The sequence below is a fragment of the Setaria italica genome, chromosome II (genome assembly GCF_000263155.2).
Source record: "Setaria italica strain Yugu1 chromosome II, Setaria_italica_v2.0, whole genome shotgun sequence".
Taxonomy (NCBI): Eukaryota; Viridiplantae; Streptophyta; class Magnoliopsida; order Poales; family Poaceae; genus Setaria; species Setaria italica.
The window spans coordinates 8,391,825-8,415,131 of NC_028451.1; the positions used below are offsets into that span (position 1 = coordinate 8,391,825).

General features: G+C 48.9%; 2 protein-coding genes across 3 annotated transcripts; both read left to right on the top strand.

Moving 5' to 3' along the window:
• Positions 1–255: 255 nt before the first annotated feature.
• LOC101752637 (DIMBOA UDP-glucosyltransferase BX8) lies at positions 256–15,362 on the top strand. 2 transcript variants are annotated; one of them, XM_004955803.2, is made up of 3 exons: positions 256–1,088; positions 1,195–1,261; positions 14,348–15,362. In XM_004955803.2, the coding sequence occupies exons 1-3, from the start codon at positions 593–595 to the stop codon at positions 15,165–15,167; spliced, it is 1,383 nt and encodes a 460-aa protein (XP_004955860.1). In that variant the 5' UTR covers positions 256–592; the 3' UTR covers positions 15,168–15,362. The 2 variants fall into 2 exon arrangements, with proteins under 2 accessions (XP_004955860.1, XP_012699420.1); XM_012843966.2 differs by having other exon boundaries at positions 257–1,088; positions 14,351–15,362.
• A 3,414-nt stretch (positions 15,363–18,776) lies between these two features.
• On the top strand, positions 18,777–20,753 carry LOC101753321 (DIMBOA UDP-glucosyltransferase BX8). The gene has a single exon (XM_004955805.3). The coding sequence runs from the start codon at positions 19,203–19,205 to the stop codon at positions 20,592–20,594; it is 1,392 nt and encodes a 463-aa protein (XP_004955862.1). The 5' UTR covers positions 18,777–19,202; the 3' UTR covers positions 20,595–20,753.
• The last annotated feature ends 2,554 nt before the right edge of the window (positions 20,754–23,307 follow it).

Sequence of the window (23,307 nt, forward strand, 5' to 3'; positions counted from 1 at the left end):
AGAAAATGGAACAAAATATATACTAAACTTGCTACGAACGTGACAAAGAAAATGGAACAAAGAAAGAGTTATTGCCTATCTTATTCCTTCCAAATGAATTGCTAAATTTGCTCTTCTCTCGGCGTTCCATTTGCATGCACGCTTGTTGGACAGGGGTATTCTGCTCGCATTTGCTCCGTGCAGGGTCGTCGCGCAATCACTTTAGGCGCGACTAACGCGGTCCTTTGCGAAAGTAAGAGCGGATCTGTGTGATATATTCGTCGTTTCATATCACTTCATTTACTTGAAGCTCGTATACAAGAACCACAGGTCCTGGTGCTACTTCAACCACAGACCCAGCCCGCCACAAGAACCGTCGATGGGCTCCGCGGGGGACACGGCCAGCGGCGGCGCGTGCTGTTCTTCCCGCTCACGTAGTGACACGTACCAGGGCCATATCAACCCCATGTTAGGATGGAATCTGTGGTAACAAAGACATCCGATGAACAACGAAGTCCAGTCTAATCTCCCAGCCTTACATTGTTCATATCTTATCCTCTAGCTCGGCCCCAACCTGCTGGCGACCACTGAAGCCAAGAAACCCATCCAAGCCATGGCCACCGCCGCTGCTGGCGGCCGGCGGCGGCGCGTGCTGTTCTTCCCGCTCCCGTACCAGGGCCATATCAACCCCATGTTCCAGCTCGCCGGCCTCCTCCACGCGCGCGGCTTCTCCATCACCGTCTTCCACGTCCGCTTCAACGCGCCCGACGCGTCCGCCCACCCCGCCTACGACTTCGTCTCCGTCCCCGACGACGGCATGCCGGCGGACAGCCCGGACACGGTGCAGGCGACCATGGACCACATCGTCTCCGTGAACCGCGCGTGCGAGGCGCCGTTCCGAGAGCGCCTCGCCGCCCTGTTGGAGCGGCAGCGAGCCCGGGCGGAGGACGTCGCGTGCCTCGTCGCCGACTCGCACCTGCTGACGCTGCTGGGCGTGGCGCGGGGGCTCGGCGTGCCCACGCTGGCGCTGCGCCTCGGCAGCGCCGCCTGCTTCCGCTGCCTCACGGCGTTCCCCATGCTCTGCGACAAAGGCTACCTGCCAGTTCAAGGTACACACCCACACACATCTATGAGTGAAAGAGAGCATGCCAATAACGTGCCGTGATCTTGATCTCACTTGCTTACGCCCTGCGTCGCCGGCGTGTTCGGTGGCAGAGTCGTCGCAGCTGGACGCACCGGTGGTCGAGCTGCCACCGTACCGCATCGGCGACTTGCCTGCAAGGTAAATAGCTTTTGTAGCGCTCGCAATAGCGGCCGCTATAGCGGTAGCGGCAATAAGGTAGCGGACCCAAGATAGCATGTTTGGACTTAGCGGCCGCTATTGTTCGCTATTGCCTACTATTGTGGCCACTATGGCTCATATTAGACCGCTATTTGCTACATTTATGATTCAAGATATATGAATATGAATCAAATGGTAATAATAATGTTTAAAAGAATTATGTGAATATGAATCAAATGGTAATAATAATGTTTAAAAGAATTATGTAGGTAATGATGAAGGATTATGAGATGAAAAATAATTTTTTTATTTATTGATATGAGAATTTAATGTTAATATATATCCATACATCTTAATTATATCTATTTATTTGTGATTCTTACCATAAATGTAATGGCTAACTTAAAGTTTTAATTTTTTTAATTTGATGTTAATATTCATATATGCTCTAAAATTGTGACTATTTTTTGAATTCCGCTATTTGAACTTACCGTCCGCTTTAGCATTTGTCGTCAATATATCTATGGGCTCACCTGAAGTTTGGACAGTCCTATATAAAGGGCTGTACACCGAGATGTGTCAGACATGGAGACTACGGTGCAGGACGGCGTGGTCTACGTAGAGGATAAGAACTAGTCAAGTATTAGGAAATTACTCGTAGCAATTAGAGGAGGACTCACTAGTCGAATCGGACTAATATTCTTGTAAACAATCGACCTGTAACCTTGCCCCTAGCAATATAAGACGAGGCAGGGACCCCCTCTAAACAAGTTCAATCCAATCCAATACAATAAACACGTAGGACGTAGGGTATTATGCTATTCAGCGGCCTAAATCTGTCTAAATCGTGTATTCGAGTTCACCTTCGAGTTTCTAATCTCAGCGAGTCCCACACATAAAACACTACCTCGGGCACCCCCTTGGTAGGTTCTCGGGTCTAAACACCGACAGCTGGCGCGCCACGTAGGGAATCTCGCTGAGAATCCACTGGCGAACTCGATGGGTTAAGTCATCATCAAGCCCACTGTCGTGTTCAAAGCAGGCGCGATGTTCATCTTTGGCTATTGGGTTTGCATCACATACGGCGCTGGAAACTTCCACCGTCACATTGCACCAACCCTGGAGAAGAAGCAGTACGACATCAATCTTTACCATCAAGCTCTGAAGGATTTCGTTGAAAAATTCAACGAAAATTTTGACCTATTCAGAGGCTTGGGGGATGAGTCCGAGTACAACTCGACTTCTCCCACTAGTCGGATTGGTTCCCACGAGCTGGTGCTTGAGCCATCGTGTGAATTGGTCTACAATACAAGACGATTCCCGTTCAGACTTCGAAACTCAGGTGCTGCCTACCAAGCTACCCTGTCCAAACCACAATTCAACTCAGATTTGATTGAGGACATCGACTACTACTCGGATCCAGATGAGAAGACTCCATTATCAGGTCCAAAACAGGGCCTGGTCATTACATCAACTCCACAAGGCAGATTCGTCTACTGGCCCAACATGAAGCCACCCGATCTCGCCAAGGATGATGAGTCACGCCTTGTCGCCTACCTTGACACCCTCCCGTATCAGAAGGGAACCCCTCTATCGCCCATCTATGAAGAAGATGGCTCGACAGAGATCATCAGGTCAAGTTCGGGTAGTTTTTCTACGGAGCGGGAACTCTTCGCCTAGAAAGATCCACCAGAAAGAAATCCACGATATGAACGTTACCCAGATGACGTCTCGCAGGATGAGCTCACCACCAACATAGAAGGAGAAGAAACTGAAGCTCAAAGGAATCGACGGCGAGCAAGAAAACGCTACAAGGGCAGAGTGTCACTGCCGCCTTGCAGCTGACCTACCCATCATAAACTTGGATCATATGTTTGAAGCAGTTTAGACGCGTCAATATCATACTCCTCTCGCCACCATTGCATCCATTGATCTGATTACTCGGGCAATGCCACAAACCAAGTATACCAGGCAACTATCTCAGCTGGCGAAATGCGCGTACGAGCAACTTGATCAACAAAGTCCAATACACTTGGTTCGACACACGTCATCCCAGCATGGCAGTAGCCATAGGCGATCAAGTCAAAACGAGGGTGCTAGAATTGAGGGTGCCAAACCGAGTCAAGCCGAAGCAGAGGGTAGTCGGATGGAGCCCTCGGGAGGCCGTGGCCACCGTGGGCCCCACCCAGAGCCTGAACCCACAGTACGTGACCTCCGTTAGAAGGTCAACAACAGCAGCAACGCCTGTACAATCATTGAGGGACACCGTCGTGAACGTGAACAAGAAGTCGAGTACCTGGAAGAGGATTCTGATGGGTTCCCCACTTTCTCAAAATGAGTACGGAAGACAGTCCTACCCAACAAATTCAAACCTCCGGGTATCAGTAAGTACGACAACAAGCAGGACCTAGTCCAATAGCTACAGTGCTACTCGTTGTTAGTCCAGGCGGCGGGAGGAAACGACGACACCAAGGTTCTCTACTTCCCCATCTGCGTGGAGGCAGGGCCACTCACATGGCTCAAGTCATTAGAAAAGAACTCTATAGACACGTGGAAGCACCTCAAGGCAGCATTCACAAACAACTTCGCAGGGGCAATGCAGTGTCCTAGCAACAGGATTAACTTGTCTCAAGTCAAGCAGCAATAAGGCGAGACCCTGCACAGTTACCTACGCCGGTTTTTCGACAAGAAGGCCACTATCATGGACATCACGGAGTAGGACACCATTGATTGCTTCCAGAAAAATCTCTATGACCGTTGGATGTTCCAAGATTTTGGCATGAGACGCCCCGAAGATATCAAGTCTTTCAAGATCATGATACAAGCCTAGGTGGATGACGAACACAAGAAGATAGAGAGGTTTGAGTCTAGTCGTAACAGGGGCTAGAACAACAACAACCAGAGTAACAACTAATGCAACGACAAGAACCGTAATGATCGACCTAATAATGACAACCGAGGCAACTACTCGGGAGGTCAAAATCGCAAGAGGAAGATAGACAATACTGTCGCGGCGATGTCCCAGTCTTCCAAGAAAAGCAGCAAGAATTAAGAAAGGACTCCGTTCAGTGAGCTTCTGAAAAAGCAGTGCCCATGGCACCCACACCATAAGCACTTTGCGATGGATTGCTATAGTCTGCGTAGAGTTATGAAAGATCTATTGGAACCTTCGGGAACAAAGGACAAGGGCAAGACCAAAGAAGACGAAGACGATGGCGACAACGGAAAATTCCGGAACCCATCCAACACCATCAACGTTATCTTTAGCGGCACAACGGGTACTGCTACGAAGCGTTCCCAGAAACTATCCCTCCGAGAGATTATGTCCATTGAACCAGCAACACCTACGTTCCTCAAGTGGTCCGAAGTGCCAATCACATTCTCTAGGAAGGATCAGTGGACTAGTTTCTCCGACCCAGGACGCTACCCTCTTGTCCTAGACCCAGTAGTCGTAGGCTCTCAACTTACCAAAGTACTCATGGATGGCGGTAGTGGTCTCAACGTACTCTTCGCTAAGACTTTGAGGAAGATGGGCCTTGACGTTACAAATATGCTCACCTCGATGAACTCTCCGTTCTACTGGATTGTCCCAGGCAACGCGGCTGTACCCCTCGGTTAGATGGTTTTGCGAGTTACATTCGGGACCAAAGAACACTACCGGATAGAGTACATCCAGTTCGAGGTAGCTGATTTTGAAACATCGTATCACGCTATCCTTGAAAGACCTACCTTGACCAAATTTATGGCCATCCCTTACTACGTGTACCTGGTACTCAAGATGCCAGGACTAAAGGGAGTACTCTCCCTACGGGAAGACTTGAAAAGATCATACGACTACTTCACAAAAGCTGTAGAGCTAGCAGCGACTACTCAAGTGCCAAATTCGATGATGCAAGTCTTCGCTGCTTCAAGGAAACTGTCCTCGTCAGAACTCGAGATTCCAGAGAATAAGTCGGGGGCAACCAAGGTTAAGCCGGGAATTGAAGTCGATATCAAAGCCACTAACCTTGAGACTAGTGATAGCTCCAAGACAGCCTTGATTAGCTCAGGGCTGGACTCCAAATAGGAAGATGCGCTCATCAGTTTCCTCCGAGCCAACCGAGACATCTTCGCATGGAAGCCATTAGATATGCTGGGGGTGCCTAGGGAGTTGATCAAGCACTCACTAAATGTAGATCCCAAAGCTAGGCCAAAACTGCAATGACTACACCGATTCACCCAAGATAGAAGAGAAGCAATTAAAAAGAAGTTGGCCAAACTACTCGTGGCAGGCTTCATGAAGGAAGTCTATCATTCAGAATGGCTAGCCAATGCCGTCTTGGTATGGAAGAAAAACAACAATGAGCGAAGAATGTGTGTCGACTACATAGACCTCAACAAGCACTGTCCAAAGGACCCCTTCAGGCTTCCTAGGATTGATCAAGTTATAGACTCGACGGCTGGATACGCTCTCCTCTGCTTCCTTGATTGCTACTCGGGGTATCACCAAATAGCTCTCAAGGAAGAAGATCAAATTAAGACCACGTTCATCACCCTTTATGGAGCTTTCTGCTATACTACAATGTCCTTCGGGTTGAAGAACGCAGGCGCCACCTATCAATGAGCAATATAGGAGTGCTTCAAAAACAACAACACCGCAACATAGAGGCATACGTGGATGACGTGGTCGTAAAGACTAGAAATCCCAACGACTTGATTGCGGATCTGGAAGAAACTTTTGCAAGCTTGCGAGAGTTTCAGTGGAAGCTGAACCCAACCAAGTGCGTGTTCAGTGTACCCACCGGAAAACTACTCATGTTCATCATCAGTCACCGAAGGATTGAGGCTAATCTGGAGAAGATCTCTGCCATAACCAATTTGCACGCCCCATCGTGCATCAAGGACGTCCAGAAGCTGACTGGATGCATGGCAGCCCTCAACAGATCCATCTAAAGGCTTGGAGAACGGAGACTACCCTTCTTTAAACTACTCAAGCAGCAAGACAAGTTCTAGTGGACCAAGGAGGTTGATCAAGCCCTACAAGAGTTGAAGGACTTCTTATCAAAGCCACCGGTCCTCACGGTGCCAAATCCCAATGAAGACCATCTGCTCTACATCGCCGCGACTACCAATATTGTCAGCACAACGATCGTGGTTGAAAGACCAGAACCAGACCATGTATACAAAGTACAGAGGCCTGTCTACTTCATCAGCGAGGTGTTGTCGGATTCCAAAGTTAGGTAACCATCACTTGAAAAGTTGCTATGCGCAATATTACTTACCTCGCGGAAGCTACGACACTACTTCTAGGAATACAACATCTCCGTAGTCACAGACTTCCCCTTGGGAGAAATCCTCCACAATCGAGATGCAACAGGAAGAATATCCAAGTGGGCGGTACAACTCGGAGCTTTGTCCCTACAATTCAAATCAAGGACTACCATCAAGTCACAAGCACTAGTTGATTTCATGGCAGAATGGTGGGAAAATCAAGTACCAACATTGGCAGAGCACCCAGAGCATTGGGTCATGTACTTTGATAGACCACTCAAGCTCGAGGGCACCGATGCAGGAGTGCTCTTAATCTCTCCCAAAGGCAAACAACTCAAATACGTTCTACAAATCTTTTGGAAGGTGTCCAACAATGAAGCTAAATATGAAGCATTTCTGCATAGGCTCCACCTGGCAGTCCCGCTAGGAATCAAGTAATTGTTGGTCTACGGTGACTCACTGGTGATCATCAATCAAGTCAATGATGAGTGAGATTGCCACAAGGACAACATGGATGCGTACTACCAGGTAGTACGCAAGCTGGAGAACAAGTTCTCTGGTCTGGAGTTTCATCACGTGGCTCGCGATAATAATATAGCCATGAACGTCTTATCCAAGCTTGGCCCTACTCGTGCTCAAGTTTCGGCCAGGGTCTTCATGCATGAACTACACAAGCCATCCATTGTGGAGATGGCGCCATAAAAAATCATCGATTGAGGTCACGACGCACCAGACCGGGAGGTTATGATCATCGATGTAGACTGGAGAACCCCCTTCATCGACTACATCAAGGAGCACAAGTTGCCTCCAGACAAGACAGAAGCAGATCAAGTCTCACGGTGCGGCAAGAACTACGTTCTAGTCAGGGACAAGCTCTATAGATGAGGCGCATCATCTGGAGTACTCATGAAGTGCGTCTCACGACAAGATGGCAAGGGCATTATGGAGGAAATCCACAAAGGCATCTGCACCAACGACGCATCATCAAGAATGATTGTGGGTAAGACTTTCAGAATAGGATTCTATTGGCCTACAGCTCTCCCTGATGCTGAAGAACTAATCTGCCGATGCCAAGGGTGTCAAATTTTTTTCAAGCAACAACACGTTCCTGCCTACAAGTTGATTACCATACCACCCTCTTAGCCCTTCGCTTGTTGGGGGCTAGACATGATTGGCCCACTGCCTATGGCGCCTGGAGGGTTCAACCGAGTACTTGTGGTGATCGACAAGTTTACAAAGTGGATCGAGGTGAAGCCAGTAACCTGCCCCAAGGCAGGCAGAGTACTCTACTTCCTTGATGACTTCGTCCATAGCTACGGCTTCCCTAATCGCATCATCATAGATCTAAGCTCCAATTTCAACAACCACAAGCTATGTGAGTACTATGAGAACAATGGGATTGACGTCCGGTACGTCTCTGTCGCTCATCTGTGGGCCAATGGCCTGGTTGAGTGCCCCAACGGGATGTTACTGGACGCTCTCAAGAAAAGACTACATGACATTGGAAACACCAAAGGTGGCAAGTGGCTCAAGGAGCTACCCAATGTCCTTTGAGGGCTTTGCACCTAGCCATGCAAGCCTACAGGGTACTCACCCTACTTTCTGGTCTATGGATCAGAAGCCATCCTCCCCGCCGACGTCATGTGGAAATCTCTAGTAGTCGAGCAATACGAGGAGGGTGCGGTAGAAGAAACAAGGCGTCTGGACTTAGACAGCCTCTAAGAAACTCATTGTGCAGCACTCATCCAATCAGCAAGATACCTTAAAGGAATGCGCCGCTATCACGATCGCAGCATTAAAGAACGTTCGTTCAACATAGGCGACATGGTTCTCAAGCATATTCAAGACACCAAGGGGCTGCACAAGCTGAACTCGCCATGGGAGGATCCTTTCATAGTCTCCAAGGTCACTGGACCTGGGTCGTATAGGCTACAAACTCTCTCTGGCGAAGAAATCAACAACTCGTGGAACATCGAGCACCTGTGTCGATTCTACCCATAGTTTACATATTCATGTAAATTGGCCTTTGGCCTCAGTTGTATATTTACAATTTCAATAAAGCAGAGTTATTTTTTCATCATAAAACGACTACTCGCAGAGCTATTCAGCTCCCCGGGTACTATCGCCCAACTTGCAGCTTGTAGTCACAAGCCCACAAAAAATATTTTTGAATTACTCAACTCATTGGACAAAATTATCCACATGCGGCTTATAGTAACAAGTCTTCACACACACTTTTTCGAGTTTTTTAACTGTTTGGACGAAATTGTCCAGTAGCGACTTGCAAAGACAAGCCTGCACACAAAACCATGAGCTAATAAGCTCCTTGGACAAGCTTGTCCATCGACGGCCTTTAGAGAAGAAGTCGTCAGTAATTTGGGAGTTATTTATACTTCCCGAGCTCTTATCTAGACAAATCTGTCTAGTCGCAGCTTGTAATAATGAGTCTCTAGTTACAGGTCTTCAGGAGCACAACATTAGAACAACCTAGAGAAGTTGCAAAGATAGGCTCCAGCTGTCGAAGTCCTGAAGAGTCTACTCACCTTCAAGAGTTCGACTACCCAGATGCTCTGAGTACTCACACTCTGCAGGAATGAGTTGCATAGTAAACATACTCTACATCGTGTATCTGAAGAGGCTCACAAGAGCAGCCTTGTGCGCAGACACTCACGACTACCGTACAAGCTATTATCAGGGTAGTTCAGGAGATGCACTAAAATAAAAACACGCAAGTCGACAGCACTGAAATTTGCAACAAGACTTCAAATAATTTACAATTCATTCATATGATGTTTATATTACACTGATTTGATACCTACTTCTTTACATACAACTACTCAAGGTCTATTTGACTAGATACTTCCTTGGAGATAGGAGCCATCTCTTGCAGGTACTATTGAAATTGCTCATCAGAGCAGTCTTGTGCAATCCCCTTTGCAACTAGAGCTAGGTCAGCTTGTGGGTAGAAGGAGTTCACCATTGCCAACAGCTGCTTCGAGATTGACTCTGCCATCTTCTGGATATAGCTGGTGATCTTGGTAGGCACCTCCTTGAGTACTTCCACCAAAGGAGGCTCCACGCCTTCCGCTGGGGGCTCCACCATATCAGCGATGGGCTGAGCACTTCTGTTAGGTCCTTCAGAGCAAGCTTGGTAGCTGCCAACTCAGTCTCGTGCTCTTGGATAGTCCTCATGGTGTTTACCAGATCAACTTCCCCATCGAAGCGCATGTTCCGCTTCTTCTACAGGCGGTGCTCCAGGTTCTCGTACAGAGTGGACAACTTATCATGTTGCTCCGTTACTGTATAGTACGAGTTCTGCCAATCAGTGACTTGACCTTGGAGATCTTCTTTTTTCTGATGGAGCGCTACAAGAACACCACAAGAAACGATTTAGTATCAGCAAGGGCAATCGTTACTCAAAGACCAACAAGAGAACACAAATTACCTTCCAACTGTTGCTTCAACATCTTGTTGCGCTTCCGAAGACGATCCTTATCCTCCGTGGCTTTCTAGACAAGATTGTGGTATTTGATGGCTTTGCCGTCGTACTTCATTAGCAGCCGGGAGGAGTACTCCCACTCCTTGGAAAGCTCTCGCTCAAGTGCTTGAGCTCGCATTGCAGTGTCTCCATAAACTTGAAGCATCTCCGACTTCCAGTAGGAGCATTTTATTGCATCCTGCAAAACAGAGCATGTACTCATGTCAAACATACAAGTACTAATTTTCAGATATGGACAAAGCAGAAGAAAGCTTACCGCTACATATTTGCCTACATGGTGGTACATCTCCATTATCGTGGCTTCCATCTCTACATCGAGGAGTGGGTCGTCGAGTTGTTGAATCTCTTCAAGAAAAGCCTGTGAAGGATTCCATGGCTCCTCATGTCCTTCAGCAATAGATGCACCAACAGGAACCAAATCACGGCTGGTCGACGTTCCCACTTCAGAAGATGAGATGGAGGCCATGGTGTGGCCAGTAGACGGTCCCGCTTCAGAAGGCGGGATGCATGCCAATACTTGGAGGACTCCAGCAGCTTCAGCCTCTACTTCTGGCTCGGGGGCTACAAACGTAGCCACGATGCTAGAAGTAGTCGCCTCTGCCGCCCCGGTCTCCGTCTCCAGCTCGGGGGCTACAAACGTAGCCACCACACCAGAAGTAGTCGCCGCGATCGGCTCGGCTACTGGCAGCTCGGGGGCTGGCACTAAAGTGACATTCAGTGATGTAATAACATCATGCATAAGTGTAGAAACAAGGGATACAACAACTGGAGCTACTTCCGGCGTAGGCTGCTCCTCCTGTGGTGGAATTGCAGGCGCCGGGACGAGGTCTTGGGCCGACCAGCTACTGCCATCGGGTACAGACTTCTGGCTCGGGCCTCCAATGTCCACGTTGGCGGATTTCCTAAAAAAGATAAGTTTCATGACACACTACAAGATAAAGTCAAGTCACAATCAGTACTTGAGTGACCCTCTAGTACTTACTTTGTGGACCTCTTTATGTTCAAAGAGGGCTCCCCTGCCAAGCGCATGGGCTTGAGTGTGGGTGACAGCTTCTTCGGTGCTGCTTGTTGGATCACAGTCTGATCCTCGCTAGCCTTGGCCACTGTCTCCAGTTCTTGGGTAGTTTGTGCACTGACAAGGTTCACCCTAGCGATGGGAGGTTCTTCGTCATCTTCGATTTCGATGACCTCCACCATCACTGGCAGCTCCTGTTGCACGACTTCTATAGTTGTCTCCTCTGCCTCTATCTCCGCCCCGACTACTTGCAATCCACCAATATCATACTGAGTAGACATGGCGGTAAGGAATTCACTTATGAGTGCTTGATCCTTAGGATCTTGTCCTTTTTTGAATGTGATTATCAAAGGAGGGATGTCCTCGGCGGTGCGCCTCTTCTTTGGCGGCAACACTAGTCTGGCCTCTAGGTCGCCTTCAGGGGCGCGCTTGGATGACCCGGAAGAAGACCCAACCTTGTCCGATGGCCGGACCTTGATCATGAAATCTTTAGCAGCTTCTGAGTCAGAGCTACTGAAGGAAGAGAACCCTTGCGACTTCTCCTCCTCAACTACTATTTGTATATCAACAGTCGTATGTACACAAGGAGCGGCGTCAGAGCCATCCCACCTGAGTGTAGGAGGAGCGGAGCAAAACAAGTGAACGTCTTCCTGCATTAGAAGACAAGTCAGGAAATCAACAAAGTACACAAATTAGTACTCGGGGGCTGAAGTCACGGGTACTTACACTATTTAGCGCGTTCACAGCGCAGTACTCCCGCACGATCATCGGGATCGCGCTCGCATGCTTGAACAGGCACCTCAAATGCGCCATGACGACGTCCACGGAGAGGTCATCTGGTGACATCCGGGATGGATCGTTGGGGCTAGAGTAGTCATACCCCCAAGTGCAATGCAGTTGCAGTGGTTGGATCCGCCTCTTCATGAAATTAAATACTATGCCTACTCTTGTCAGCACTTGCGACTTGAGTACGACAATCTTTTCTAGGAGATCAGGTAGTTGTAGGCTATCTCCATGGGTCGGCTCATCCAACCACCAGTTGTTCCAAATCGAGCGGTGGCCTATCACCTTGGGTAGTCTGGGCTCATGATTCCCGATATAACACAACCTCTCTTTCCAGCCCGAATGCAAGTCAATCAACTCGTACTCCAAATATAGGTGTTTTGCCTTCTCCCGCAATTGGATCCCAGCCCCACCGAGTACCTCTGTGTCTTCCATCTTAGGCTGGGGCTTCACTCTGAAGATCTTCTGGAATAGCTGTAAGTGCGGCTGGATTCTGAGAAAAGCTTCACAAAGATGCACGAAAATTGCTATGTGCAGAATCGAGTTGGGGTTGAGGTGGACTAATTCCAACTTGTAGTACTCCAACAACCCGCGGAAGAAGTACAATGTGGGCAAAGCTAAACCACGCTCAACAAAATGCATGAAGATTACCATTTCATGGGTGTAGTTCTCTATGGGCCAGGGGTTGCCATAGGCAGCCCTCCAGTTGATGAAGTCTTGATCTTGGAGAAGATTGGCTGCCACCAACATCTGGATGTCCGCCTCTTTCAGCACAGATTTTTTCTAGGCACATGCCTGATTTGGCGGGGATGTCTGGTCTATCTTGCCATACCAGCTGGATCTCCTTGTTTTTCTCTGCCTTCTTCTTCTTGCTCTCCACCGCCTTGCTGGATGTCGCTTTCTTCCCCATTCGTGATGCCATGAGGATCTTCTTGCACATATGCGTGGGGGCTCAGCGGTGGGGGAAGGTGGCGCTTGAGCTCAAGAATCAAACAACGGCGACGCTAGAGCTACAATATGGAAGATGAAAGAGCAGATGGCTCAGGTGAAATGGAAAGGATGATTTTCTCCGTTATTTATAACCGCAGCACAGTTAGCACAGTGGCGAGATTAACGGGAATATTCCATTTTTAAATGCCCAAAGTTATCTCTTGACAGTTTCTAATTTTTTTGAAAAAAGATAAGGTTATTATTAGCGAACGATCACGTTGACAAGTGGTTGACCCTTCTACCCAAACTAGTCGTGTAACGGCTCGGGGGCTGTGTATTACATGCCTATTGGCTAAAAAGTATTTTCTTTGGGTTTTTTAAGAAAAAGAGATGCCTGATTCTTTGATTCAACCTAAGGCTCAAGGGCTACTCCATATGGAGTGCGATTTTCATCGCACTTTCATATAAAATTCAAGATTCAAGATTCAAGATCAAGTTAAATGAGGCTTGAGCATATTCTAGCCGTATGGCAATACTCAGGTATGTTTGGAGACTCAATCCGATGGAGTACTCGAAGAGCACAAAAAACTAGTCGGAGAAGCCCACAAAAGTACTCGGGAATTCCGCATTTGACTAAAAAGTACTTGGAGGCTTGTCGTCCATACATCTATAGGCCCACTTGAAGGTTTGGACAGTCCTAGATACAGGGTTGTACACCAAGATGTGTCAGATATAGAGAGTATAGTGCAGGACGGCATGGTCTATGTGGAGGATAAGAATTAGTCGAGGATTAAAAAATTACTTGTAGCAATTAGAGTAGGACTCACTAGTCGAATCCGATTAGTATTCTTGTAAACAACCAACCGGTAAATCTGCTCCAAGGCGAGGTAGGGACCCCCTCCAAACAAGTTCAATCCAATACAATACAACCAACACACAGGACGTAGGGTATTATGCTATTTAGTGGCCTGAACCTATCTAAATCGTGTGTTCGAGTTCACCTTCGAGTTCCTGATCTCGACGAGCCCATGCATAAAACACTACCTCGGGCACCCCTCGGTAGGTTGCTGGGTCTAAATACCGACAGCATCCGCTATCCGCTATACTGACCCTAATCCGCTACCATACCACTAAACGTTATTCAGTACCTTGCTTGCCTGTAAGCCTTTCAAGGACCTGCGGTAGCTCGACTGGCCGTATACGCTCAACTCGTCTAGACGTATACGAACTAGCTGCAGCAACTTCAAATTTCAGGACCAGAGCAGAACACGAAAATACTTTGCCCAAAGGTACGTGTCGTACCTACGTTGTTTCTGTATTTCTCAACATTTTTCTGGTGATTAGAAATTAATGACGCAGTAACCCTGCTTATATATGCTGGGACTTGACCTGAACAAAATCTAGTCGGACTCCTAACTCAGCTGCAGTTTAGCACATACAGTACTCCTATTCCTAAACAAACTCCTATTCTATTGGACAACCTGCAAATGCACCTATACTAAAAAACTAATAAACCTACCAAATTAAACAAGCTACCAACTCACGTGTACTTAACACGTGCATGCAAAACTAGACTCCAACATTAATTCCTAACATTGCCGTCCGCCAGCAGCGCCGCCGCACACGGCCAGCTGCGAGAGGTGCTTTCCCGGGTGGTGACGGCCGTGACGACCTCATCGGGCCTCATCCTCGACACGTTCGACGCGCTCGAGGCCGACGAGCTTGCGGCACTCCGGCGCGACCTGGCCGTCCCGGTGTTCGACGTCGGCCCGCTCCACAAGCTCTCGCCGGCGGCGTCGAGCAGCCTCCTGCGGCAGGACCGCGGCTGCCTGGACTGGCTCGACGGGCAACCCCCGGCGTCCGTGCTCTACGTCAGCTTCGGCAGCCTCGCCAGCGTGTCCGCATCCGACCTCGTCGAGACGGCCTGGGGCATCGCCAACAGCGGCCGCCCCTTCCTTTGGGTGCTCCGGCCTGGCCTCGTCCGCGGCGCGCCGCCGTCCTCGATCTCCCTGCCCGACGGCTTCGACGCCGCGACGCGCGGCCGGGGCGTGGTGGTCAGCTGGGCGCCGCAGGAGGAGGTCCTGGCGCACCCCGCCGTCGGCGGCTTCTGGACGCACTGCGGGTGGAACTCGACGCTGGAGGGCGTGTGCGCCGGCGTGCCGATGCTGTGCCGGCCATTCTTCGCCGATCAGATGGGGAACGCCAGGTACGTAGACCACGTGTGGCGGACCGGCGTCACGATCGACGGCGAGCTCCAGAGGGGGAAGGTGGAGGCGGCCATATCGACGCTGATGGGGGCAGGCGAGCCCGGTGCCGGGATGCGGCGGAGGGCGCTGGAGCTGAAGAACAGCGCGGCGGCGAGCATCGGCGAGGCCGGGTCGTCCTCCGTCAACGTCGACATGCTCGTCAGTCTGATCCAGTCGATGTAGCTGTAGGAATTTCGTAGACAACAGGGGCAAAAAACTAATGGCCAGAGCTCCGGCGCAGAAAAGGGATTCCGGTTCTTGTTGTCCTATGTATGACGAGATAAGTTAGTGTCAAATTGATGGTCTGATGGAGACACGAAACATGGAGTATTGTACTTGTCCTTGTGCTTTTTTCTGATGATCCTGTCGTTTCTATCCGGTGGCTGACTTGTAGCTTGATGGGTTTAGTGGATTCTGCCGTGTCCACAATTTCGTGTCCTCAGCATCTTCAACAATTTCTAATACGTGTTCTTTAAAATAAAATTTTTGGTGTGACGAGAAAAAGATCTTGTAACTTTTCTCAGAGAACCATTCTCCAACCGTTCAAACTTTAGTCATTTTCTAAAACTCAGTAAAAAGATGTTCAACTCAATTAAGCAAGAGAAGGAAGATCAAGGAAGGGAAAAAAAAGGAGATATGTATGCATTGTAGTGGAAACTTTATTATCACTAGTGGAAAATTTTTCATTAGTCCTGATCCAAACCCCCTTTATGCCAACGATGATGCATGTGTTGCCTGACGCTTGTTTGGGGAAGGAAGGCAGCCTGCACCTGAGTCGAAGGAGTAGAGAGGATAGGAAAGGGCAGAACAACACGAAGGGACAAGATCAAGCACGAAAACATAAGCATTCCTCATCCTCCTAATCCCCGTTGCTTGTCACGAGTTTGAGAATTTTAAAATACATTTTGAGAGTTTATGAACTCGATGTTACCCCAGTCACAAGTTTGGGAATTTTAAAATATATTTTGAGAGTTTATGGACTCGATGATACCCCAAAACAAGTTAGGGGACTTTTAGGGACCCGAATGACACCTTAGACAAGTTTGGTGATCTAAAAATGCATTTTGAGAGCTTAAGGATTTGGATGACACCCCTTAATAATTAAGTTTATGGACCACCCTTTATTTTACTTTAGAGTAAATTTTGAAAATTTTGTATTTACCCAAATATGTGTGACACCGAATATGTCTACCTATTATGTTAAACTTGTGATATATTGTCATATTTATTTGTTCTTTGTTTAGAAAAAGTCCAAATTACTACCCTCAAGTATAGCCGAAGTTCGTATAACTCCTAAACTATTTTTTAGTTCAATTTACCTCGCTTTTGGTTCAATTTATCGTAACATAATTTTTATTTTTTATTTCTCCACACACAAGTTGAATTTCAATTTATAATTTTATAGGTGGTAGTGGACATCACAATGCATCTCAAAAAATATATTAATTTTTTTTATTAATTTTTTTTCATATAATTTATATCCCTGTTGGCGCTAGAAATCGGTCAACCGAATCCCAAGCGTCTGACACACGACCCGGGAGAATCTGCTTAACTCCTGTTCGGGTGATTGCCCTGGTGCGGTTCGCGCGGCGTGCCAGCCAATCTGACCTGTTGATTGGCAAGGAAGAATACGTGTCAGATCCAAAAGTCACGATCGGCTAAATTTCCGATCTCGAGGGAGCTTATCAGCGAATCGGCCGATTTGCCGTAATAAAGAAATCGGCTATGAAGCAGCCGACTATCAGGCAGCGTGAACGACGACTAATTGAAGTAATCGGTACAACGCTACAGTAGCAACACTAGGAACAGATCCAATCGGCTATGCGTGGAATAAGTAAATCAAACAGCAAAATATGAGAAAAGCCGAATACTGCCGATTCCTAGCTGGATAACTGGTGATAAAACTAGAAAAACAGGTAAAACCTATAATTCTAGTGAATATCGATAACTAGTGAATAAATCTAAACGAAACAACAGCGATGCGCCCGAAGTTAAAGCTTAGAATTTACTCGGTAAACAGAACTTACAAGATCGGCCGGAGGTCAAGTTGATGCAGCCCTGCCAACCCGTATGAACTCGTGAAAAGGAAGAAAGTATTTGGCGAAGTCGCCTGCTTGAAAGTAAGGAAATAGTAATTGGTTGTATTGAGTAGTTGATGATTACAGATCTACAAAGGTAGCTATTTATAGCCCCGTACAGACGACTCCTTATCTGACTAGAACTCTATCCCTAATTCAAATAGAAAACGAATATTTACAAGTACGATTCGTACTAGGTTGGTTATTATACGCTTCACGGGTTGATTCCCTCTTCATCCTTCTGCTCCCTTCCAAGCCCATACCGGCCCAATTATTTCCAACCCCCTAATCGGCCGATTCCTCATCGGCAAAGGGTAACCGATCGGGAACCTGGCGTGTCCGATCCAAACCCCAAGGGTTAAGCGAGGCAGAAGTCCTAAAGATCCATCGACCGATCCTGTACTGTAGCATCGGCCGATCTTGGACTGTAGCACCAACCAACCGATCCCTAACTGTAGCGCCATTCGGCCGATTTCCAACTGTCACCCCCGCATTCTACTGTACCTTCCCATTTCCTCTCCTCCTGGCGCCGATTTCACTTGTGACGAAATCTGGCGTCAACAATCCCAATAATAAATTTTTTATTAAATATCATACCTTCTCAAAATAAATAAAAAAATCATGATGTATTTTTCTAACCTGTTTTATGATGTCTGCAATCATCTCGGAATTGTTTTTACTTATGACTCCACTCATGCACGTAGTAAAAAAAGATAAATTGTGTTATGGGTAACTTGAACCAAATAGCATAATTTAAGGGGTAAAACTAAACCAAGAAATAATCTAGGGGGTTATTTGGACTTTGTTTATACTAGTGAAGTAATTTGAACTTTTTTCCTGTGTTGATGTGGAAGGGATCACGGCAAATACTTCGACACATCACGTGCAGCGTGCGGAGGAGCTCCTTGCAACGCCTCTGCACAAACCGATTAGACCGGTTCTGCAGACCGGTCAGACCAGTTCGCCAAGGCAGCCCAACGATGGACCAGCTAACGCTCGCTTGAGAGGGATCCCGTCGGGGCAAGCGCACGTAGGGTTACTCTAGGTTTGGCAGGTCACCTAGAGCGCCCTCAATCACCATTGATATGAAGGAGGGACAAGTATGAGGATGGAAAAGGTTGATGTGAAGGAGGGACAAGTATGAGGATGGAAAAGGTAGGGCAAGAGAAAAGGTAAAAAGATAGTAGATGTGGTTTTGATCGATTAGATTACCCTCAATCGGCCATGTCCTTTTACATTTATAGGAGGGGAGGTCTTTTTACATTTATAGGAGGGGAGGTCTTGCTCCATAAGAAGTCGAAGCCCTTACAAATTTTTTGTTGAAATACAACTCCTAACTCGGACTACACGTGCCAAACCTGTATGACCGACCTGGCAAATCGGTCTGACCGATTTTCTGAGGTACAAATCTTCCCAAAGTCATAACTCTCTCATCCGAACTTCAAATCGAACATCCTATATATGCATTTTGATCTTCTCGACGAGGACAACGCAATGGTGAAGTCCAATTTGCAATTTGAGAACTTTAGCTAAACCAGTCTGACCAGTTTAGAGACTAGTTTGTCCAGATTTATCAATTTTGGTCGTCAACACCTTGTTTGTATGATAACTTACAATAATGTAAGATGGTTTAGGGACCTTATTTTTATAATGAAACAATCCACCAAAATTTAAGAAGAAATGATCAAATATTACCTTGATTTCATATTTATAGGTAGGGTCCGATAAATTTTATTTACAAATTTGAATATGCCCGATGCCGCCGCCCGTGATGGCCGGAGGTCAGGAGTGTCCATGCACTCAGAAGTTGAAGCAAGCAGAATGGAGCATTGGGAGGAAGAAGATAAACACTTCTTGCAATCTACTACGTTTGTTGGATCACCAATTGATGGGCAATAACTTTCAGCTGAAATAAATAAAAATAATAAGGCAAGCATCAGCCTCTGTAATTTGTAATTTAGAGTAGAATGTATGTATCTATGTTGTTTCAAACCCTCGTGGTTATGCCACCCCGAAAAAAAAAAGTAACGTTTCCTCTCGTTCCGTATTACTTTAAACGCCAAGCCCATATATACTCCTGAGAACCATATCCTGGTGGCATGTTCACAACCACTGAACCATCTCTCCCCAAGAATCGTCGATGGACTCCGTGCACACCTCCACCGGCGGCCGCCGGCGCCGCGTGCTGTTCTTCCCGCTCCCATACCAGGGCCACCTCAACCCCATGTTCCAGCTCGCCGGCATTCTCCACTCCCGTGGTTTCGCCGTCACCATCTTCCACACCCACTTCAACGCCCTCGACGCGTCCCTCCACCCCGCCTACGACTTCGTTCCCGTCCCCGACGGCTGCCCGCCGGCGGACACCCCCGGCACGCTGCAGGTGACCCTCGAGCGCGTCCTCGCCGTGAACCGCGCGTGCGAGGCGCCGTTCCGGGAGCGCCTCGCCGCGCTGCTGGAGCAGCAGCGGGAGGACGACGTCGTCGCGTGCCTCGTCGCCGACGCGCACCTGCTGACGCTGCTCGGCGTGGCGCGCGGGCTCGGCGTGCCGACGCTGGTCCTGCGCACCGGCAGCGCCGCCGGCTTCCGCTGCTTCACGGCGTTCCCCATGCTCTGCGACAAGGGCTACCAGCCGGCGCAGGAGTCGCGGCTGGACGCGCCGGTGAAGGAGCTGCTGCCGTACCGCGTCCGGGACCTGCTGTCGACCACCGCCGCCGGCCACGCCGTGGTGAGCGAGGCGATCTCCCGGATGGTGACGGCCGCCGCGACCTCCTCGGGCCTCATCCTCAACACGTTCGACGCGCTCGAGGCCGCAGAGCTCGCGGCGCTCCGGCGAGACCTCGCCGTCCCGGTGTTCGACGTCGGCCCGCTCCACAAGCTCTCGCCGGCGGCCGCGAACAGCCTGCTGCGACAGGACCACGGCTGCCTGGACTGGCTGGACACGCAGGCCCCGGCGTCCGTGCTCTACGTCAGCTTCGGCAGCCTCGCCAGCTTGTCCGCCACCGACCTTGTCGAAATAGCTTGGGGCATCGCTAACAGCGGCCTTCCATTCCTCTGGGTGCTCCGGCCGGGCCTCGTCCGCGGCGCGCCGGCGTCACAGGACCCGCCGCCGCTGCCCGACGGCTTCGACGCCGCGACGCGCGGCCGCGGCACGGTGGTGAGCTGGGCGCCGCAGGAGGAGGTCTTGGCGCACCCCGCCGTGGGCGGGTTCTGGACGCACTGCGGGTGGAACTCGACGCTGGAGGGCGTGTGCGCCGGCGTGCCGATGCTGTGCCGGCCGTGCTTCGGCGACCAGATGGGGAACGCCCGGTACGTGGACCACGTGTGGCGGGTCGGCGTCACGCTCGAAGGCGAGCTCGAGAGGGGGAAGGTGGAGGCTGCCATCGCGGCGGTGATGCACGGAGGAGGAGAGCCCGGCGAGGGGATGCGGCGGAGGGCGCTGGAGCTGAAGAGCAGAGCGGCGGAGAGCATCGGCGAGGCCGGGTCGTCCTGCCTCAACGTCGACAAGCTGGTGAGCCACATCATGGGCCTGTAGGCGTTTCTTTTTCTTTGATCAGAAGAAAAGATTCTCTTGGACAATGTCACGGTGGGCAGTGACTTTGTTTGGTTTTCTTGTCCTATGTATGGTATGATGCGATCCGTTTCAAGCAGTCGCAGAACAACGTGGATTTTGCACGTGACCTCGTGGCTACAAGTCTTATCCTAATTTTACATTGAGGTCCCGTTTTCTTCCACTGACTTATTTTTAGCACCCGTCACACCGAATGTTTAGATACTAATTAGGAGTATTAAACGTAGACTATTTACAAAACCCATTACATAAGACGAATCTAAACGGCGAGACTAATCTATTAAGCCTAATTAGTCCATGATTTGACAGTGTGTTGCTACAGTAAATATTTGCTAATGATGGATTAATTAGGCTTAATAGATTCGTCTCGCCGTTTAGATTCCACTTATGTAATTGGTTTTGTAAATAGTCTACGTTTACTACTCCTAAATAGTATCTAAACATTCGATGTGACACGTGCTAAAAATAAGACACGGGAAGAAAACGCCCCCTGAGATTCATGTTACAAGTGGTAGGTAGTAGGAAAACTCTTTGATTTTTTGAAAAGAATCGACGGTTGAATGAATATGCAGGAGGAACGAAGGCAAGTGTTGTTCAACTTGCCCATTCAACTCTTCGATTTTCCTTGTCCTTTCTATGTCAGCAAACGGGTAGTAGGTTGCTGAGTTTGATGCATCATGTCTTGCCCATGATTCATCCTCTTGTTTGTAACCGGTTGTGATTGCAACCATCACCACCGGTTGATGACAAGAGCAGAGTGTGGTGGCAATAAAGATCCGCTCAAGGCACGATAGATTGGCGGCAAAAAGGAGTGGAAAAGAGACACTACAATTTGTCTCCCATTTTACTACAAGGAAAAGAGACACTATAGAAAAATTGAGAACATGAACCTATTCTATAGTTCTTCACGCCCTTCCAGCTTCACTATCTACGAATGCTACTCTATCTCCATATTGCTAATTAGAGGTTATTATATCACATCTGTGGATGGCAATCATTTGCGTTGGCTTCATCAGATTATTTTTGTGAGCTCATTTTTATGAAATCAGTCTATTAACACAAACATGGAATGAAGAACTCAGCAGTAACTGCCGTGACACATATCAACTCCTTGCCTCACAAATGCAGCAGACACAGAGAAGACGAATACCGTGAAACAGAGGTAGTAGTGACATGGAGTGATCAGAAACCGAACCGTCCCCCTGCGTCGCCCCTCTCGCGGGCGACACGGGCGGAACTCCGCCATCCACCTCCCAAGAGAGCCTCGCCGGAAGCCTGTCGGGGCTCGAGGAGGGCGGCGGCGAGGCGCCGTTTTCCCCCTCCCCCACCCATCTCTCCTGCTCGTGCTCTGGCGGTGGATGATGTGGGTCTGCGGGCAGCCTGATCTATCTCCTCTTCGCCTAGATCCAGCATCTCCGATGATCGATCTGATGGATCCCGGCCTCGTTGCCCGGCGGTACTGTCCCCGAGGCTGACGGCGTCATGCTGTTGTGGCTCGAGCGTGGCTGGATCTGGGAGCCCCGCGGATGCGCATCGCACTGGTGGAGCGGACGGTATGCATTGTGGTTGGTAGGTGCGTGAGTCCTGCGGCGTGCCTGGTCTTTCGTGCCGGTGGCGGCCGAGATGACGTGCCTGGCGTCCCCGGGCAGGAGGCATCCAGGCGCCCATGTGCAGGCGGTGACTTGGTCACCGGTGCGATGGAGTGGAGCTGTCTGCAGCGAGCTAGCAAATCGACGTGCTCCCGATGCATTCATTCTTCAGGCGTTCGCGGCCGGCCTTGGGTGGTCCTAGCAGTAGGCCTTCAGTGGTCATGGTGTGTTGGGCGCCTCTGGTGGACCGCAACTGTACGTGCAGAATTACCAGGCGAAAGCTTTACTCGGTATATGCTGGTGTCGGTAACGGTGGTGCTGTCAGGCATCATTTTCCTTCTTGAAGGTATTTCCATGGTATTGTTGGATCTCCCGGTGAAAACCCTATTCCGATTGGTCGGCTTTTGATTGGCTGATTGTGCGGCGGCGTCTCCGACATCGTGACCTTCTTGGAGGCATCGCTTGGGGATCCTATGTACGGGTTGTTTAAGTAGACGAGTGATGTGAAGGATAGTTGATGCACGCACAAAACAAGTTTGAAGCAAGGACGTAGAAGAAGTTTCAAGCGTAGTCTTTCTAGCTTTCTTTCTTAGTCTTCTAGCATTCTATCTTGTGTTTACTTTCCTCAACTTTGAGGTTTGGAGTCTAAAAGACTCCTGTAACTTTTAGCTATATATATCGGCATGTGGATATAGGGGCCGGATTTCTATTCTAAAAAAGTAGTGACATGGAGTAGCAACATTTTTTTTTTCAAAAAAAGGAGTAGCAACAATTGATTTGTTAGGTTTCAACTACCTATATATTGCAAGTGTGAGCTGTTCCCACACTGGCCCTCATCAGGAAGGAAACCAAGCATAGCTCGGTACTGTTGGCTAAACCACAATGGTGCCTGCTGGCCGGGGTTGGGAAAACGACGATTTGTACCGGTCCTTAACCCCTTTAGTATCGGTTGTACAATCGGTACTGCTATATCGATACTAAGGGGTTCTTTAGTACCGGGTCAAATAACTGGTACTAAAGGGTACTCATTAGTAGCGGTTGGTGTTACCAACTGGTACTAATGTGTTTTTCGCCTAAAAAAATAAAGA

Coding starts and splice junctions, on each gene's coding strand:
- LOC101752637 (XM_004955803.2), top strand. CDS start 593: ATGGCCACCGCCGCTGCTGGCGGCCGGCGGCGGCGCGTGCTGTTCTTC. Junction 1,089..1,194: donor AGGCTACCTGCCAGTTCAAG/GTACACACCCAC, acceptor GTTCGGTGGCAG/AGTCGTCGCAGCTGGACGCA. Junction 1,262..14,347: donor ATCGGCGACTTGCCTGCAAG/GTAAATAGCTTT, acceptor GCCGTCCGCCAG/CAGCGCCGCCGCACACGGCC.
- LOC101753321 (XM_004955805.3), top strand. CDS start 19,203: ATGGACTCCGTGCACACCTCCACCGGCGGCCGCCGGCGCCGCGTGCTG.